Source organism: Salvelinus sp. IW2-2015, linkage group LG17, assembly GCF_002910315.2.
Source record: "Salvelinus sp. IW2-2015 linkage group LG17, ASM291031v2, whole genome shotgun sequence".
Taxonomy (NCBI): domain Eukaryota; kingdom Metazoa; phylum Chordata; class Actinopteri; order Salmoniformes; family Salmonidae; genus Salvelinus; species Salvelinus sp. IW2-2015.
Window position 1 is genome coordinate 13,923,910 of NC_036857.1, and position 21,450 is coordinate 13,945,359.

The 21,450-nt window shown below is 44.1% G+C and overlaps 1 protein-coding gene and 1 pseudogene across 1 annotated transcript; both read right to left on the minus strand.

The window, feature by feature from the left end:
• Window positions 1-29: 29 nt before the first annotated feature.
• Window positions 30-10,437, minus strand: LOC111977047 (BLOC-1-related complex subunit 6). Its single transcript, XM_024006307.2, has 6 exons — window positions 10,260-10,437; window positions 3,994-4,637; window positions 3,414-3,780; window positions 2,789-2,958; window positions 2,061-2,144; window positions 30-1,927 (listed from the first exon to the last, which is right to left on the minus strand). Exons 2-6 carry the CDS (start codon window positions 4,624-4,626, stop codon window positions 1,802-1,804), a joined length of 1,380 nt encoding a protein of 459 aa, XP_023862075.1. The 5' UTR covers window positions 4,627-4,637; window positions 10,260-10,437; the 3' UTR covers window positions 30-1,801.
• A 5,245-nt stretch (window positions 10,438-15,682) lies between these two features.
• Window positions 15,683-21,450, minus strand: part of LOC111976889 (semaphorin-3ab-like) — a 34,630-nt pseudogene continuing 28,862 nt past the window's right edge.

Below are 21,450 nucleotides of genomic sequence, written 5' to 3' on the forward strand. Positions count from 1 at the left end.
ATGGTACAAAATAGTTCTATTTCTAAAAATGAAATCTGAAAATACTTTTATTTTGGAAAGTGGATAATTTTTTGGGGGTCTGTATTGTCTAAACAAATACACATTTTATTCATAGGATGTGGTTAACATTGCCGTCCTTTCTTGTCTCGTCGACAGTTGTGTGTGTTCACTTCATAACAGGGCAGTACTGGATGTTTCTGGGGTGGTAGGTAGCCTAGCGGTTAAGAGCATTTGGCCAGTAACTGAAACGTCGCTAGTTCGAATCCCCAAGCAGACTAGATGAAAAGTATGTCACTGTGCCCTTGAGCAAGGCACTTAGCCCTAATTGCTCTGGATATGAGTGTCCACTAAATGACAAAAATGTACTATTTTTTGTTACTCTACTCCTTACATGTGAATGGCTTTGTTGTAATATAGTTTCCTCGAACCCAATGCAACCACACATTCTACAACATGTTTCTGCAGTCATATCAACTGAGACTACTTCACCATTCAACATTACCTTTGTGTTCTTACTGGTCATGCTACTGTGATTACAATAAATCAGGCCTTTTTTCTGTGGAAATGTACTAATATTTTATACAAAATGTATTGGATGCACTCTAGATGTCCTGTATCTATGCACTCATGTCATCACAACCAAACATGGAACAAAAACAGACAGCTACTCTTTGCAGCTCATGTAAATGTGTTATTTTTCTTAAAATATACACTTAGGACAAAGGGTAGATAAATCATTTTTTTGTTACAGAAAGAWATATGTACAAAGGTGCTTCTGATTGTACAGAGATATTATTAAGAGCAGTTAGAGGAGGCCGTCCCTCTCTCCCCAGACAAACATGCGTCCCCCCCAAAGTCTATAGTCCTACAGCCCATCCCCTTTTATATCCAGTGTGCGGGTGCTGCCTTATCTAGGTGGGGCTTCAGCAGGTCTGACGACATCTGGTAGCATACAAGTCCTGTAAGAGCATGTTACATGTAACGGCTGTCCAGAACCTCTCACCATGGCAACACAATTTAAGCCAAATAGATATGTTACAAGTTGAGACAGGCCTACCTACCAGCCAACCTGTGACATGACAAAAGGTCCTACAGTCTCCTAAAGCACAACATACTATCCAGGGAACACAGAGGAGAGCTTTACAGGGAATGGCTTTTGGTTGGTAACAGCCTGTTAACTAACAGGTATATAACATGGGGGGACTGCCCTTTATACAATATAATATGTACCCCCACACCTTCACCTGTCTCATGTTACTATTAAAACCTGCCACAGGCAGTTTCAGGAACCTGCCTAAGAAGTGACTAACATCTAAATCTTATCACAACCGTTCCTAAAGCTCATGCTCCTTACAAATCAGACCTTATTCGGCACATGCTTCATAAACAACAGGCCCTTCCCGACAATACAGAGAAAGAAAACTGAGAAATAATAGAAAATTAAAAACCCTAAATAATAAAAGTAATAGATGCACAATAAGTAATGATAACTTAAGGGAGAGAGTGCCACCGTGTGGCCAGCAACAGTTAGTGCAATCTGAACCAGGTGGGTCGGACGGGAATACATTAAGTGTTCCGTTTCCTTCAAGTTCTGTCAGGTGGAGGGCTCCTAGCCGAGCGAGGATCTCAGGGGTGGGGAGGGGTTTGCAGTAGGTCATCTCCATGGGGGAGGGGGGAGGAGAGGGGGGTAATGTAGATCATCACGAAGCTGGCATGATTAGTAGCAGTAATTCCAGGGAGGAAGGGGGTCATTAGGTTAGCAAAGTGTCTGCAGTGGACGAGGGTCTCTAGGGTGGAGGGGCTACTTGCAGACAGCTTCCAGGGCATCCAGGGTACGCTTGATGTCACGGATCTGGGCAGCCAGGGTGTGGATAGGCTGCATGGAACGATCAAGCTCCTCACAGCGYGCCATCAGCGTGTACATTCCCTATGAACACACACACACGATTGAATACATGGAGGAAGTGAGCACACATCATATACTTATGACACAACAAGCATCCATGATTGCCATTGATCATAATTTACCTCATGTCTAGCCAAGCTCGCTCTTCTCTCACCTTTATGCTCATGTCAACAGACTCCCCCAGGCTGTCCACTGAGTCTCTGTAGGTTTGGATGTATCCCACACTCAGCGCTGTCATCTGGACACACATAGATAAAGACATACACTGAGTGTACAAACATTAGGAACRCCTTCCTAATATTGAGTTGCACCCCCTTTTAACCTCAGAACAGCCTCAATTCGTCAGGGCATGCACTCTACAACGTGTCGAAAGCGTTCTACTGGGATGCTGGCCCATGTTGACTCCAATGCTTCCCACAGATGTCAGTTGACCATTCTTGAAATACACTGGAAACTGTTGAGTTTGAAAAACCCAGCAATGTTGCACTTCTTAACACATTCAAACCGGTGCACCTGGCACCTAATACCAAAGGCACTTAAATTATTTGTGTATGTGTGCCATTCACCCTCTGAATGGCACACATACACAATCCATGTCTCAAGGCTTAAAACTCCTTCTTTAACCTGTCTCCTCCCCTCATCTACACTGATTGAAGTGGATTTAACAGGTGATATTAATAAGGGATYATATCTTTTCACATGGATTCACCTGTCTGATGGAAAGCAGGTGTTCTTAATGTTTTGTACACTCAGTTTATATAACATAGCAGACCCTTAATATCAGCAACTTACAATAACCAATGTATAGCAGGGCAGGACTAAAAGGATAGTTGAACGCAGATCAAAATGATAAATGTTTGTGAACAAACTGAGCTCACGTACATTCTGGATGGTTCCGTTGAGGCTCCGCATCATCAGCTCCACACTGTGGGCAACATCCTGAGTGTGTCTCTGTAGGTCCACCAGGACAGCAGGGTCGATGGGAGGGATGTCTGCCGGCTGCCGCAACGACGACCCCCGACCTCTGCTACTGATGGAACCCGAGCAGTCCGCTAGACACAGAAAGAGAGACAGAAACACACACAGGAAATTACTACCTTATCTCGACAGTCTACAAAGCAAACCAAATCAGCCTCCCTCATCCAAGCAGTGCTATGACACTCATCCGTCCTCCCACCCTTCCTGAGGGTGCTAATCTAATCACAAGAGGAAAGGGGAAGAATTTATTTGATTTGGATCTCGGCCTTCAACTGCAGCTTCTAACACATCACTGAAATCATAACAGAAAAGGAAGTTTGTGAATCAGCATTTCACTGATCAGCAGGGTCGTATTCAGGTAAACTGTAGCAAAACGTTTTGCAACAGAAAAAGAAAACAAGTGTATCTTACTGGACAAGTTCAGGTGGTCTCTCCCTGTTTTAGTCAGTTTTCTTCTGTTTGGTGCCTAATGAATAGAACCCAGGTGAATAACCATCTGATCCCTGCAGTCCTCCGGTGGTATACTCACAGTCACAGTCACAGTCCAGGCTGGGCTTGGAGCTCATCTTGATCTTCTGCTCCAGGTTGCGGCAGATGAAGTGGGTCAGGTCCCCGTCGTGGCTGACTGTTCCCTCCAGCTCCAGGGCAGAGGAGATGGTGGCCCTGCGGCCCTCTGGTTGGCCCCCCCGGCCGCCGCCCCCTCCCCCGCATGCCTGGCTGATCTCATCCAGACTCTTGCTGTCCTGCATGCCCCGGACGATGCGCTCCCGCTCGGGGACGTTCCGCACGTGCACCTGAGCCATGACGTGGGGCGGGCAGGGGCTGCTGTCTGACGAATTCCTCTTGGCTGGGGCAGAGCTTGGGCTGGGAGCTGCTGCTGAGGGCTCCTCTGTAAGCTGAGAGGAAGAGGCAGTCTTACATACCGGTACCAGACGTATGAACAAAACACTTGTATATCCTTACTATTGCAGGTGGTCAAAAAATCCATACAAAAACAAAACATTTCCGCATTACAATGGTTAAAGTACTATTTTCTATTCTTGAGCTGTTGGCTCTGGCACTTCAACGATTATGTACAGGGGCAGTAGCGGTCAATATGGCAGACTCACCTGAGCTGAGACTTCAGCCTGGGTGTTTCCTGAATGCTTCTCCTCACTCTCCTCCTCCTGCTTCTCCTCCTCTGTTTCTACAGAACAGCAGTTACAAGGCTCTGTGTGTTCTGTCTCTGACTGAAGTGTGTCTGCACTGGGAGTGTCCCTCTGTGGAGCTGTGTCTTTGGATGGAATGCCTGTTGCGGTGGCGGTGTGCTGTGAGTCTCTAGACAGAACATCATTTAGGGGCTCATCTGTTTGGAGGGGTCCAGTGAGGGACATGTCTTGAGGGGCCGCGTGTGGGTTTGTGTCTGCCGCGCATGTGGCAGTGGGGCGGGAGGGCTGTGCTAGGAGCGTGTCTTTGTGTTGTTTGTCCGAATGGGACATGTAGTTGTGAGGAGTGTCTATGGGGTCTTCTTGTACATGGCATGCTCTCTCTTCATCCACACAGTTCTCAATCTCTCCAGGGGTCCCATCGAGGGATCCGTGCCCAGGCGTTGGCACCCTGCCCCCAAACTTCAGGAGCTGCGAGGGGGTAGTAGGGGTGTAGGTGTGCGGGCCATTCTCACTGCAGGATCCAGGGGAGTCTGGTGTATCCACCCCATTGGCTGCTTCCGGCACGTGTGTGCCAATCACAGGGAAGAGGCTCATCCCTCCACCTGCTGCATTCAATATGTTAGATAACRACAGACACGCTCTCCTCCTCCCTATGCATACAACTATAAACAACTGGGTTGGATTGAATAAATCATTGCACATCAACTTGCCCACCTAGGGCTCTAGCTTCTCTTTGTTATTGGGGCTTGCTTGCTTTCAAGGGAAGGTGGGAGGAAGACTTTAGCATTTTGTGTAATATGTTTTCTATTCATCTCTTGTTAACAGCCAAACGTCCCAACAAACTGGCTTAGTTGCATCGAAGCAACTTCTAGTACAGCTAGCCAGCATACATTGGAAGACCCACCAAACTAAACTGTCAACAATACTACTTTGCAGCTCAACGCAATCCAACAAACACAAGAAAACTAAAATATAACAAAAGGTTGAGTGACTACAATACGAGATAAGAATATCTTTGGCCAACAAGAGCTAACGTTAGCAACCTGTGTTTTTATGAGGTAAGTTAGCTAACTAGCTAGCTGTCAGTTTGCCAGAAGACACCAACTCTACCGTTACACTTGTTTACACTGAGCTGCACTGGGGTTGGAACGTAATCATGGTTACATTAAGACAGCGTTGAGCCGGTACGAGATATGGGTCAGAAAATGTATTTCAATTCAGGGATTCCACTATACCTTTATCCACACTGCTCCATTGAGAAGATCGAAGGCTACTGCTAGTTTTCCCGGAAAACTGCCCTTTCGCCCTCAGCCACAGCAGTCATTACGGAATGGCACGTTGCGTTGAACAACAAAAGGAGCTGATTGGCTGACACTGCCATTCCGTGGTTGAGCAAGCATGGAGAGTACAGAGATGGCCAGACTTTTGGGCTAAGGAACAGAGGTTGGGTTTTGGAAAAAAGCCCCCAGTGTGTGCTCTGCATGCAATACAGAGGAAGAAGGCACTGCAATAGCGTGGTTAACGGACAGACGTCATTATGGACAGCGAGGAAGAAAAAGAAGAGCGGAGTGCAGAGGGAAGATGTGTTTCAGGAAGAATGGCGCCAAGTACAAACCCGCACTGTGTATTCTTTGATACACTACACAGTACCAGCTTTGCACACTCTTGGCATTCTCTCAACCAGCTTTGTGAGGTGGTCACCTGGAATGCATTTCAATTAACAGGTGTGCCTTGTTAAAAGTTAATTTGTGGAATTTCTTTCCTTCTTAATGCATTTGAGCCAATCAGTTGTGTTCTGACAAGGTAGGGGTGGTATACAGAAAATGGCCTTATTTGGTAAAATACCAAGTCCATATTATGGCAAGAACAACAGCTCAAATAAGCAAAGAGAAACAACAGTCCATCATTACTTTAAGACATGAAGGTCAGTCAATATGGAACATTTCAAGAACGTTGACCGTTTCTTCAAGGGTAGCCCAAAAAAATAAATGCTTCAGAGTTCAAGTAATAGACACATCTCAACATCAACTGTTCAGAGGAGACTGTGTGAAATCAGGCCTTCATGGTCAAATTGCTGCAAAGAATCCACTACTAAAAGGACACCAATAAGAAGAGACTTGCTTGGGCCAAGGAAAACGAGCAATGGACATGAGACCGGTGGAAATCTGTCCTTTGGTCTGATGAGTCGAAATTTGGGATTTTTGGTTACAACCGCCGTGTCTTTGAGAGATGCAGAGTAGGTGAACGGATGTTCTCCGCATGTGTGGTTCCCACTGTGAAGCATGGAGGAGTTGTGATGGTGCTTTACTGGTGACACTGTCAGTTATTTATTTAGAATTCAAGGCACACTTAACCAGCATGGCTACAACAGCACTCTGCAGCGATACACCATCCCATCTGGTTTGCGCTTAGTGGGACTGTCATTTGTTTTTCAACAGGACAAATGACCCAACACACCTCCAGGCTGTGTAAGGGCTATTTGACCAAGGAGAGTGATGGAGTGCTGCATCAGATGACCTGGCCTCCACAATCACCCGACCTCAACCCAATTGAGATGGTTTGGGATGAGTTGGACCGCAGAGTGAAGGAAAAGCAGCCAACAAGTGCTCAGCACATGTGGGAACTCCTTCAAGACTGTTGAAAAAGCATTCCTCATGGAGCTGGTTGACACCAAGAGTGTGCAAAGCTGTCAAGGAAAAGGGTGGCTACTTTGAAGAATCTCAAATGTATTTTGATTTGTTTTAACACGTTTTTGGTTACAATGTAGAAAATAGTAAAATAAAGAAAAACCCTTGAATGAGTAGGTGTCCAAACTTTTGACTGGTATTGTATATACAAAAGTATGTGGACACCCCTTCAAATGAGTGGATTGAGCTATTTTAGCCACACCCATTGCTGACAGGTGTATGACATCAAGCACACAGCCATGCAATCGGCAGTAGAATGGCCTTACTGAAGCGCTCAGTGACCTTCAACATGGCACCGTCATAGGTTGCCAGATTTCCAACAAGTCAGTTTGTAAAATGTCTGCCCTACTAGAGCTGCCCAGGTCAACTGCAAGTGCTGTTATTTTGAAGTGGAAACGTATAGGAGCAACAACGGCTCAGCTACGAAGTGGTAGGCCACACAAGCTCACAGAATGGGACCGCAGAGTGCTTAAGTGCAAAAAAATAATCTGTCCTCGGTTGCAAGTCCCCGCAGCAATGTTCCAATATCTAGTGGAAAGCCTTCCCAGAAGAGTGGAGGCTGTCATAGCTGCAAGGGGGGGACCAATTCCATATTAAATGCCCATGATTTTGGAATGAGATGTTTGACAAGCAGGTGTTAACATACTTTTGGTCATGTAGTGTAGCTCAGAAATGTAACCTGACGAGAGTGAGGATGAATTACCTGCAGTTACAGGTGTGGTGAAGACCTGAGTCAGAGCCTTGCCCGGATGGTCATTAAAAGGATAATTTTGGCCCAGTGGGAGTTACTTTTTTGGAGAAAGTGGATCCCTGCCTTTTGGCTGACTCATTTGTAGTACCAGGCTGGCTAGAAAAGAAGTTAGGTACATTTAAAATTGGTGAAGGTAGCTAAAAATGGTCTTGTGATGATCTTTGTGTTATTTCTGTCCAGGGACAAGACTTGTGACTTGCTTTGCTCTCTGGGGGCAGTGTGCCTTTGAAAGGAGTGATTACTGGGGTGGCATTCATTGTTGAGRTGGAACAACTGAAATGGAAGATTCCTTGTGTCTGTGACGCCCTCCATTTGGTGCGACGCAGACCCGGTGGCGAGCGTGGTGAAACAGAAGCCACGGTCTGTCGTTTTGAAGCAGTCTTTACCTGACAAAGTCACATTAGGATATGTCAGTTATCCCGTAAGAGCTTTTGTGCCGAACCCACTATGGTGTTTTAGATGTCAAGCTTATGGTCATATTGCAGCAGTGTGTAGGAGGGAGATTCCAAGATGTGAGAAGTGTGCAGGAGCACATGGGACAAAGGAATGTGTAGTATCAGTGGAAAAACTGTGTGTGTCGATTGTGGGGGTGCCCATGTTGCTTGGAATCAGAAGTGCCCAGTGCAAGAGAGACAGGTTGAGGTTGCCAGGGTCAGTGTCGAACAGAAGGTGCAGTATGCTGAGGCAGTGAAAACAGTAGAGGATTATGGGTCAAGGGTGAGCAGTAGAGTAGAGCTAGGCCAATACAGAGTGATATGCATTTGTTCTTCATAAGGTTGGCTTCTTAGCGTTCATTGCCATGGTTATCAACTGTACTGCAGAAATAGAACGTCATTTACAGAAAATAKATGTTGTGGTGGCAGCTGCAGAGAAGTACTTGGGTGTTTGAGTTTTACTGCAGAAGAGTTAAGGTGTGTTGAACAAAAGAGTCCCGTCCTCCCATGCCATTGGCCTGGTGTAGGACCAGTTAGGGTCAAAGTAGTTGAATGGGGTGTGGATTTTTACTTGTATGAAATAGTGGTATATAGGTGTAGGGTTAAGTTGGTGGTGAATTTTTTTCATTTCCCTCTTCCTTTTTATTTTTGTATCACAAAATGTACCGTGATCGACCACACACTACCGCACAGTAGGTGGCGGCATGCACAAACAAATGTCATGATTCCAAAGACAAAGAAACTGCCATTCCAAAATGGCTGCGGTGGCTACTGCTAGCTAGCATGAGGATGAAAAGGGAAGTTTTCCAGGAAAACTAGCAGTATTTCAATCTTCTCAATGTATCGGTGTGGATAAAGGTAACATTTGGAGTAAAGTGGCATATCCGATCCCTGCATTGAGGTACATTTTCCAACCCATATCTCGCGCCAGCTCCATGGTGTCTTAAATCAAATGTTATTGGTCGCGTACACAAATTTTATCACAGCTCTAACAGTGCAGTAATACCAAACAATACACAAAAATCCCCCAAATTAAATAAATATTAAAAAGAGCAATGTCAGAGTCCGGAATATAAATATATATGTTGGTGTGTAAAGACCTGGGATGGGCAACTTTGATGTGGAGGCCCTTACACAAAAAAAATCACAACTCATGAGGGGCCGCAGTSTTTTAATTACGTGCAATTCTACTCATTTTGCCATGGGGCGGAGACAAATGCTTGCAGTTTTTAATATGATATCTGAGTGAGACTGATTAACAAAATCAATGAGGGCCCCAATTCGACATACAAGTTTAGATAGCTTGCTGCTAGATTAACTTAYCAATAGAAACATTTTGCTGACATGGGCAAATTGATGACCAGCAGTGACTGATATAACAAGAGAAACTGTTGATGCGCAACCAAATTTCAAAATTGCACCTTGTGTATTCTACCTCGCAACAGTAAGTTGAGACCATGACTGAGTTCGCCCCAAGGAAGAAATTGATCTGCGGGCAGCCAATTGGACAGTATATGAATATAAAATGTGTGTACAGCAGTAGTTATATAGGATGAGCCTTGACCAGAATGCAATATATACACACACACACACACACACACACACACACACACACATATATATATATATATATATATATATATATATATATATATATATATATATATATAAAGTGGGTAAAACAGTATGTAAACATTATTAAAGTGACCAGTGTTCAATGACTATGTACATAGGGCAGCAGTTTCTAAGATGCAAGGTACTGGGTGGTAGCCCGCTAGTAACAGTGGCTAAGTTCAGGGCAGGATCATGTAACCTTGATTGCATTCTAAGCTTTGTGTAAACAAGCTTAATGGGAGAGTAGTATCTTCTGGTAAAATGTAACCATGATTGCGTTCCAACCCCAGTCCAGCTCAGTGTAAACAAGCGTTACGGTAGGGCCGGTATCTTCAGGCAAGCTGTCAGTGTGATTAACTAACGTTACGGCTAGTAAGCTAACGTTTAATCAGCTCGCATCAGGAGGCTGTAAAACAATGAGCAATACGAACTATTAGACTAATGATGTAAAAAATCATAAAGAATGGTCCCAACATCCAACAAGCAAGTTGACATATTGCTTTCATCAGCCATAAACTAGCAGTTTACTCATCAGTCAGATGACGTTAGCTAATTAGCTAGCTGTCGATGCTAGCAGCCAGGCCTCGGAATGTTATCTTGTTTTCAGTTCCCTTGTTACTCCGTGTCTGTCAAGAGTAACCATCACCCGGAAATGTGTGGGAATACTTATTTCTACGACTAACTTTAAGGAAAATCAAATATCTGCACGTTTTTAGCATAATCAAATAGATAAACACTTACCAGTGTAATGCTTTCCAAGAGATCTAGTCAACCATGAAATTGAGTCGAGTCCGCTCTGTATATTTTTCCCTACAACCTGCAGTAGAGAACGCAATAGTTCCGCATAATAATAGAAGAAATAGTAGGCCTGGCTCACCACAGTAAATTTCTGACATGATGATTAAATGCAGTAGTAAGTATGTGATGTTTCATGAATATAATAAAACACATAATAATTGTAATTACTGAATAATCTCAGAATGAAGTTGTATTAAATGGGATTTAATCAAACACAGTAAATCATATCTGTGTATCACAGGAGGCTTCTGAGGGGAGAACAGCTTACAATAATGGCTCGAACGGCGCAAATGGAATGGCATCAAACACATACACAGTGTTTGATGTATTTGATACCATTCCACTGATTCAGCTCCAGCCATTACCACGAGCCCGTTCTCCCCAATTAAGGTGCCACCAACCTCCTGTGGTGTACTTATGAACTTTGCCTCCAGTGCCTTCATCTTTACCTGAGTTCTCCATGCACTTATCTCTCTTCCCCACAGAGGGAGACAGAGACCATTGCCCATCACTTCTGATGTCTCCGAGCTACAGTATTTGCCATATGGCCTTGAATGTGTAAGCTGTGCTGAGAGAGCCCCACCCATGTGCCTCTCTGCCACAATCTTGTGATGTTCAAGATGGCAGAGGCAGAGCAGATACAGGACACAGACTATCCCTGGGGATATATGTCTTCACAGCTATAGCCCTAACCTACAAGGCCTAACTCATAGTGCTCGAGGACTCTGAGGTAATTCTTCACACAAAAAGTATTTGTTTTTTATAGTGTCACAATACATTCGCTTGTGCTCAAATAGTGAGCCAACAGCCAACATTGTCAATTGTACATTCATCTGTTTATTTGTTTTATAGGACACCGGTATCTAGGGAAACACACACAATATACAAACCATATGTTTAAACGCTATCTCACCACCATTTAGATGAAGCCTCAGTTGGACTTGAGGAGACCTAAAGGCCCTGAGCCATGTGGTGTCCTGTGCGGGAGCAGCTTACAGAYCGCAAACGTGACAGAGAGCAGGTTCAGCCACATCTGAACCATGGTGATTGAGATCCGCCCAAACATAACCATGACCATCCCAACGACACAATGCACTGAAAATGTTTTCATGTGTGGTTTCCTTTATTCAGTTCAGACCTAATGGGATATCTTGTTTGTCAGACCCACTTTGCTATTTCATTATTTATATACTCATGTTATACACTGAGTGTACAAAACATTAGGAACGTTCTATGACAGACTGACCAGGTGAAAGTTATGATCCCTTACTGATGTCACCCGATAAATCCACTTCAATCAGTGTAGATGAAGGGGAGGAGACAGGTTAAAGAAGGATTTTTAAGTCTTGAGACAATTGAGACATGGATTGTGTATGTGTGCTGTTCAGAGGGTGAATGGGCAAGACAAAATATTTAAGTGCCTTTGAACGGGGTATGGTAGTACGTGCCAGGCGCACCGGTTTGAGTGTTACACCATGATCAGTTTCACCTGTCCTCGTTATTGTCTCCACCCCCTCCAGATGTTGCTTGTTTTCCCCAGTGTATTTATCCCTGTGTTTCCTGTCTCTCTGTGCCAGTTTGTCTTGTATGTTTCCAAGTCAACCAGCGTTTTTCCCGTTCTCCTGCTTTTTGCATTCTCCTTTTTCTAGTCCTCCCGGTATTGACCTTTGCCTGTTTCTGGACCTTGTACCTGCCTGCCTGACCATTCTGCCTGCCTTGACCACGAGCCTGTCTGCCAATCTGTACCTCCTGGATTCTGATCTGGTTTTGACCTTTTTGCCTGTCCTCGACCATTCTCTTGCCTACCCCTTTGGATTAATAAACATTGTAAGACTCCAACCATCTGCCTCCTGTGTCTGCATCTGGGTCTTGCCTTGTGGCATGATATTGAGTGTGTCAAGAACTGAAACGCAATTTTCCCGTGTGTATCAAGAATGGTCCACCACCTAAAGGACATCCAGCCAACTTGACACAACCGTGGGAAGCACTGTGGAACACTTTATACACCTTGTAGAGTCCATGCCCCAACAAATTGAGGCTGTTCCGAGAGCAATATTAGGAAGGTGTTCTTAATGTTTTGTATGTTTGCGGTTGTACAGCAGGATAATGTCAAATGCATTATTTTGCATTGAACAATATTGGAATGTGAGTAGTCGATGATGGATAATGTGTATGTGGAGTAATAAAGTTGGATGATATAAATCTTTCAGATTTATCCTGTGTCTGCACGCTATGTGCGTGTACAGTGCATTCGGAAGTAATCAGACCCCTTCACTTTTTCCACATTTTGTTACGTTACAGCCTTATTCTAAAATGGATTAAATAGTTTCCCCCCCCTAATTAATCTACACACAATACCCCATAAAGAMAAAGCAAAAAACGTTTTATTTATATTTTTTACATACAGTACCAGTCTAAAGCTTGGACACAACTACTGTGTAGTTTGTAGTTGTGAAGACATCAAACTATGAAATAACACACACGGAGTCATGTAGTAACCAAAAAAGTGTTAAACAACTCAAAATAAATTGTATATTTGAGATTCTTCAAAGTAGCCACCCTTTGCCTTGATGACAGCTTTGCACACTCTTGGCATTCTCTCAACCAGCTTCACAAGGTAGTCACCTGGAATGCATTTCAATTAACAGGTGTGCCTTGTTAAAAGTTAATTTGTGGAATTTATTTTCTTCTTAATGCGTTTGAGCCAACCAGTTGTGTTCTGACAAGGTAAGGGTGGTATACAGAAGATAGCCCTATTTGGTAAAAGACCAAGTCCATATTATGGCAAGAACAGCTGAAATGAGTAAAGAGAAACAACAGTCTATTGTTACTTTAAGACATAGAGGTCAGTCAATGCGAAACATTTCAAGAACTTTGAAAGTTTCTTCAAGTGCAGTTGCAAAAACCATCAAGCGCTAAAACAAAACTGGCTCTCCTGAGGACMGCCACAGTAAAGGAAGACSCAGTTACCTACCTCTGCTGCAGAGGATAAGTTCATTAGAGTTACCAGCCTCAGAAATTGCAGCCCAAATAAATGCTTCACGGAGCTCAAGTAACAGACACATCTCAACATCAACTGTTACATTTACATTACATTTAAGTCATTTAGCAGACGCTCTTATCCAGAGCGACTTACAAGTTCAGAGGAGACGGCGTGAATCAGGCCTTCATGGTCAAATTTCTTGCTTGGGCCAAGAAACATGAGAAATGGACATGAGACGGGTGGAAATCTGTCCTTTAGTCTGAGTCCAAATTTTAGAGTTTTGGTTCCACCCATGGTGTCTTTGTGAGACGCAGAGTAGGTGAACGGATGATTTCCACATGTGTGGTTCCCACCGTGAAGCATGGAGTAGGAGGTGTGATGGTGTGGTGCTGCTTTGCTGGTAAAACTGTCAGTGATTTATTTAGAATTCAAGGCACACTTAACCAGCATGACTACCACATCATTCTGCAGCGATACGCCCTCACATCAGGTTTGCGCTTAGCGGGACTATCATTTGTTTTTCAACAGGACAATGACCCAACACACCTCCAGACTGTGTAAGGGTTATTTGACCAAGAAGGAGAGTGATGGACTGCTGCATCAGATGACCTGGCCTGTACAATCACCCAACCTCAACCCAATTGAGATGGTTTGGGATGAGTTGGACCGTAGAGTGAAGGAAAAGCAGCGCACAAGTGATCAGCATATGTGGGAACTCTTTCAAGACTGTTGGGAAAGCATTCCAGGTGAAACTGGTTAAGAGAATGCCAAGTGTGTGCAAAGCTGTCATCAAGGCAAAGAGTGGCTACTTTGAAAAATCTCAAATATAAAATATATTTTGATTTGTTGAACACTTTTTTGGTTACTACATGATTCCATATGTGTAATTTCATAGTATTATTGTACAATGACGGAAATAGTAAAAAAAAAAAAAAATCCTTGAATGAGTAAGTGTGTCCAAACTTTTGTATTCAGTACTTAAGTATTCAGCCCCTTTACTCAGTACTTTGTTGAAGCACCTTTGGCAGCGATTTCAGCCTTGAGTCTTCTTGGGTATGACGCTACAAGTTTGGCACACTTGTATTTGGGGGGATTCTCCCATGCTTCTCTGCAGATTCTCAACCTCTGTCAGGTTGGATGGGGAGCGTTGCTGCACAGCTATTTTCAGGTCTCTCCAGAGATGTTCGATTCGGTTCAAGTCCAGGCTCTGGCTGTCCCACTCAAGGACATTCAGAGACTTGTCCCGAAGCCACTCCTGCGTTGTCTTGGCTGTGTGCTTAGGGTCATTGTCCTTTTGGAAGGTAAACCTTTGCCCCAGTTTGAGGTCCTGAGCGCTCTGGAGCATGTTTTCATCAAGGATCTCTCTGTACCTTCCTCCGTTCATCTTTCCCTCGATCCTGACTAGTCTCCCAGTCCATGCTGCTGAAAAACATCTCCAGAGCATGATGCTGCCGCTACCATGCTTCACCATAGGGATGGCGCCAGGTTACCTCCAGACGTGACACTTCTCATTCAGGCCAAAGAGTTAAATCTTGGTTTCATCAGACCAGAGAATCTTGTTTCTCATGGTTTGAGAGTTCTTTAGGTGCCTTTTGGCAAACTCCAAGTGGGCTTCCGTCTGGCCACTCTACCATAAAGGCCTGATTGGTGGAGTGCTGCAGAGATGGTTGTCCTTCTGGAAGGTTCTCCCATCTCCACAGAGGAACTCTGGAGCTCTGTCAGAATGACCATCGGGTTTTGGTCACCTCCTTCTAGGAAGAGTCTTGGTGGTTCCAAACTTCTTCCATTTAAGAATGATGAAGGCCACTGTGTTCTTGGGGACCTTCAATGCTGCAGACATTTTTTGGTACCCTTCCCCAGATCTGTGCCTTGACACAATCCTGTCTCGGAGCTCTACGGACATTCCTTTGACCTCATGGCTTGGTTTTTGCTCTAAGATGCACTGTCACCTGTGGGACCTTATCTAGACAGGTGTGTGCCTTTCTAAATCATGTCCAATCAATTGAATGTACCACAGGTGGACTCCAATCAAGTTGTAGAAACATCTCAAGGATGATCAATGGAAACAGGATGCACCTGAGCTTAATTTCGAGTCTCATAGCAAAGGGTCTGATTTCTTATGTAAATAAGGTATTTCTGTTTTTTATTTGTAATAAATTAGCAAAGAAATCTAAAAACCTGTTTTTGCTTTGTCATTATGTGGTATTGTGTGTAGATTGATGATCTGTAAAAAGTTGTTTATCCATTTTTGAGTAAGGCTGTATCATAACAAAATGTGGGAAAAGTCAAGGTGTCTGAATACTTTCCGAATGCACTGTATGTGTGCGTGTATGTCTCCTATTGTTGATTGACAGGTTTCCTATAGCACAAAAAGGAAAAGTAGGAAAACATACTGGCAGAATTTAATATTTACATTGGGTGTCTCCTTAACTTGGGAGAGATCAATTGAAAACAGTTGATTTAATTTTAAAGTCAATTTGGAAAATCACATGAAATAAATATTGGCACAGAGATATAAATATACGCTACACAATTAAATACTTGAGCGCATAATGAATCAGGGAAGGATCTGAACAAGGTCTTTGAGGAAAGCATCAACATTACATGTTTAATTATAAAATACTTTCCATCATACTTTATGGTAGTGCATAAAGTACACACACACACACACACACACACACACACACACACACACACACACACACACACANACACACACACACACACACACACACACACACACACACACACACACACACATGCGAGGACCTTGCTCAGTAAAGAAGTCTGACAACATTACAAATGTCTCCGTCTCTCTCTGCTTTTATGCAGCTGCTCCAGAACATAAAAGTAAAGTTTATTTTTCTACAGCATTAAAAGTGCTTTAGCTCTGCTGCATGTCATTTTGGCAGTCTTGCTAGTTTGACTCAGATTTCCCCCTTTTAATTCCTCTGATGCACTAATGTCAAACACACCCAGCATCAATGATGCCAGTTATGTGGAGTCAAGCTTGAGTTAAAAGCCTGATGAACACCACAGACCATTTACTGAATACTGACCTTATACAACTACTGAAACAAACCTTTTTATTCAAAACAGAAATAAATACGACACAAAGTTAAATAAGATTTTTTTTACATTAAACATCGAAGACAAATCACAAATGTTGTGCCTCAGAGACACATAAGTCTCTCTCACGTGCTTGAGTCCTTTTGACTCCCTCTCTGTCTTTCGTTAGGACAGATCCCAGCTAGCTTCACCTTCAGGGCATTTTTTTTCTCTGTACATTAGACCCAGTCAGTTCCTCAGACAAGTTCAGATACTGTGTCTTATGAGACACCACATTCTTCCAGGTCCTCTTCATGCCTTAATATATTCCTCACCAGTCTCTTGGACATGTTGTGCATCCTTCATACAACACGCTACGCAACCACATTCACATTTCTGAGTCCAGCCCACACTGAACCTCCTATGTCCCCAATCTACATGAATATGTGTTTTTGTAAATGTGTTTGTGTGTGTCTTTGAGAGAGTGAGACAGTGTTTGAAGGTGTAAGTCAGAAGAAAGCATGTTGTAGGCATTAGAGCATCTAAGCACTTCGTGGAGACCTCTGTTGGGGTTTGCTCCTGCTCTTCCTCCCGCCTCCTCCTCCACCTCCACCTCGGCCTCCATGTTTGTGCCTCTCGCCCCTGGGGCCGTCCCCTGTCTTGCGGTTGGTGTCCTTGGTCTGATCCTGGTCGCGGTCACGGTTGCGGTTTCGGCGTTGTCGGAAACCCAGCCTCTGACAGTGCTTCTCCAGGCTGCTGGGATGGATGAGGGCCATGACGTCCTGGTACCAGGGCTGGGAGGCATCTGGGCTTGGGTTGGGGTTGTTAGAGGACCAGGAGAGGGCACGGGAGGGGCTCCACACACTCAGACGGATGGTGACGGCAGTCCAACGGAAGCCATGCTCCTCCAGTTGACAGTGGTACACACCAGAGTGACCCGTCTCGGCCCGCCTGACGGATCAGAACACCCTCTCTCAATCACCACCAGCCTGCTCCTCTCCTGCTGCAACTGCAAACAAGAGAGGAGTGTGAGTGGTAGTCCAGCGTGTGTTGTTTTAATTTGTGTGTGTGTGTGTGTGTGTGTGTTGTTGTGTGGTGTGTGTGTGTGTGTGTGTGTGTGTGTGTGTGTGTGTGGTGGTGTGTGTGTGGTGTGTGTGTGTGTGGTGTGTGTGTGTGTGTTGTGTGTGTGTGTTGTGTGCTGTGTGTGTGTGTGTATAACTGCCTGTGTGTCAGTATGTACCTGATCAGCTCAGGGCTGTTCTCTCCTGCCTGTATGTACCAGGTGATGGCTGCATGTCGGGATTTGGCATGCACTCCAGATAGGTGCTGTTACCCTCAGCAACCATCATCATCCTCTGCTCTTGCTTTCACCTGCAGACCAGCTGAACAGAGACGAGAGATAAAAATGTCACAAGCGTCTGCTTCTATATAGAAACCCAAGCTAGTATACATTACCAGTCAAAAGTTTGAACACCTACTCATTCAAGGGTTTTTCTTATTTTTACTATTTTCTACATTGTAGAAACAATAATGAAGACATCAAAAACTATGAAATAACACATATGGAATCACGAAGTAACTTGAAAAAGTGTTAAACAAATCAAAGTATATTTTATATTTAGGACCCCTTAAAAGTAGCCACCCTTTGCCTGATGACAGCTTTGCCACACTCTTGCTATTCTCTCAACTAGCTTCATGAGGTAGTCACCTGGAATGCATTTCAATTAACAGGTGTGCCTTGTTAAAAGTTAATTTGTGGAATTTCTTTCCTTCTTAATGCATTAGAGCCAATCGGTAATGTTGTGACAAGGTAGGGGTGGTATACAGAAGATAGCCCTATTGGTAAAAGACCAAGTCCATACTTGCAAGAACAGCTCAAATAAGCAAAGAGAAATGATAGTCCATCATTACTTTAAGACATGAAGTCAGTCAATGCGGAAAATTTCAAGAACTTTGAAGTTTCTTCAAGTGCAGTCGCAAAAACCATCAAGTGCTATGATGAAACTGGCTCTCATGAGGACCGGCACAGGAAAGGAAGACCCATAGTTATCTCTGCTGCAGAGGATAAGTTCATTACAGTTACCAGCCTCAAGAAATTGCAGCCCAAATAAATGCTTCACAGAGTTCAAGTAACAGACACATCTCAACATCAACTGTTCAGAGAGACTGTTAAATTAGGCCTTCATTGGTAGAATAGCTGCAAAGAAACCACTACTAAACGACACCAATAAGAAGAAGAGACTTGCTTGAGCCAAGAAACATGAGCAATGGACATGAGACCGGGGAAATCTGTCCTTTAGTCTGATGAGTCCAAAATTTAAGATTTTTGGTTCCGACGTCGTGTCTTTGTGAGATGCAGAGTAAGTGTAGGTGAACGATGATCCCCGTATGTATGGTTCCCACCGTGAAACATGGAGGAGAGGTGTAATGTGTGTGGGGTGCGTTGCTGGTGACACTGTCGGTGATTTGTTTAGAATTCAAGGCACACTTAACCAGCATGGCTACCACAGCATTCTGCAATGATACACCATCCCATCTGGTTTGCACTTAGTGGGACTATCATTCGGTTTTCAACAGGACAAACACACTTTACAGGCTGTGTAAGGGCTATTGACCAAGAAGGAGAGTGATGGAGTGCTGCATCAGATGACCTGGCCTTCACAATCACCCAACCTCAAACCAATTGAGAGGATTTGGGATGAGTTGGACCGCTGTGCTCAGCATATGTAGGAACTCCTTCAAGACTGTTGATAAAGCATCCTCTTGAAGCTGGTTGAGAGATGCCTGTCATAAAGGCAAAGGGTGGCTACTTTGAAGAATCTCAAATATTAAATATATGTTGATTTATTTAACACTTTTTTTGGTTACTACATGATTTCCATATGTTGTTATTCATAGTTTTGATGTCTTCACTATTATTCTACAATGTAGGAAATAGTAAAAATAAAGAAAAACCCTTGAATGAGTAGGTGTGTCCAAACGTTTTGACTGTACTGTATGTCTGTGGGGGCGGCTTCTGGACAGTCTCTGCTCACCTCCCTGTCTGACACACTGTGTCAGAGGGTCTTCCTCATCACCAACCTGACGAGCGTTCCTCCTTCGTGAGAGGAAACCAAAAAAATACAATGTTAGATAAGAGTATGCACTAAATGTGAGCATTTATGAGGAGGGCAGGCCTATAGCTACATAGACATGTATTGATATGAGTGGGTACTGGGTATATGAGAGTGAGCTGGCATGTCATAGACTTAAACTTACAACTTTATTTTCCTCTCTATTTTAAAAGCATGCTTATTCATGTTGAGGTTTCTACTGTAGTTCTATACTGTAACTGTGAAGTGCTAGCTAGATATTCAGTGTAAGTGTTGGGTTATAAGTCTGGGTTGAGTGTGAGCTGAGCATGTCCACCTGCGTGCAATGGGCATGAAGGGGCTGCAGGCGTGTCCGTCCCAGGTGCAGTAGGGATCTCTGGCCAGACAGCATTCAGTGCAGGCCTGGCCGTACAGCTCACACTGGGACAGAGCCAACTGTGCCACACCCTCCGCAGAACCACAAACAGCCACTGCTGTAGTCACACAGACACACACAACACCACACACACACACACACACACACACACACACACACACACACACACACACACACACACACACACACACACACACCACACACACACACCACACACACACACACACACACACACACACACACACACACACACCACACACACACACACACACACACACAAAAAGAAAAGAAAAAAGAAAACAGAGAAGAAAAAACACATCATTATAAAATGGCTGAGAGAGCAGATGCCAAACCGTCAGTTATTTCAGGATTTATGGCTTCGCTGATCATACTTTCCAAATTCACACACGACTGAGACTGACTGCTACAGAGCATGTTTACGTGTGTCGATGTACATTCACCATCTCAATGTGCACCAGCCCACTGGGCACAAACTGGTAAATCAAAGTCGTTTCCATGTCATTTCAATGAAAACTTTGAACTAACATGGAATAGATGGTGGATTGACGTCTGTGCCCAGTAGGATTCCTCATCGCTCTGTGGTTACCATAGCAACCAGTGATTAAGCTCTTCTTGGAGATATAAGATGGGGAGCTTTGTGTGTGTTTGGGGGGAGGTATATATGCGTCATTCTTACCTTTTTCTTGGACAGTGTCATGGTAGTCACAGGTGACTTGTGCTGTGGTGGGAGAGGGAAAAGGTGTTAGGTAAACCAGCACACAGAAGAAACTACAGATATGTCAAAAAATGATCTAAAACTACAGATTTGTCAAAGTAAGATACAACGAACTTGTACCTGGAAAGACCTGCAGCTGCTCCAGGGTGACCTCCTGGGTGACACCGTGTTCTTTAGGGAGAGGGATAGACTTCAGCACCTGGCCTGAGTCTGCAACACAGAGGACACTCCTGCTTGTACTGTACTTAAACACACACTCACGCGCACGCACACATACACAAAACCTATCCCCACACCTGTGGCGATGAACAGGACATCATACTGTCCGTCCACTGCCTCTACTCGGTCCACGAGCAGTCGGCTGAATTTGTAGTGCACTCCCACCCTGACCAACAGAGGGCCCTCCCTGCGCAGCACTGCTTCTGCAGCAGAGGGTGGGTACGGCTGAAGAAGATGACATCATCAGGGTACTCCCGGTGGAGCTGTAGCTACCGTATGTACTGCTGGGACACTGAAGGGGAGAGGAGAGAGATAGAGAGAGCTGCATTGGCATCAAGCATTCAAATGAAAAGAAGAGTTGGCAAAACATGGTTAAAGTTGGGATCAAGTAAGGTTGAGAAGAGTTGTAAAAAGTTGTGCCTTGGACTAGAATGTTGTTGAGCTTGAGTTGGTCAAAGATAGTGCTTGTATTCCTTAATTTGACTGGTAGAGAGCCTCGTCTTCAGCTACATTCAGTATACAGTGGCAAGAAAGGTATGTGAACCCTTTGGGAATACCTGGATTTCTGAATAAATTGGTCATAAAATTTGATCTGAACTTCATCTAGGTTACAACAAATAGACAAGCACAGTCTGCTTAAACTAATAACACACAAACAATTATACGTTTATTCTCTCTCT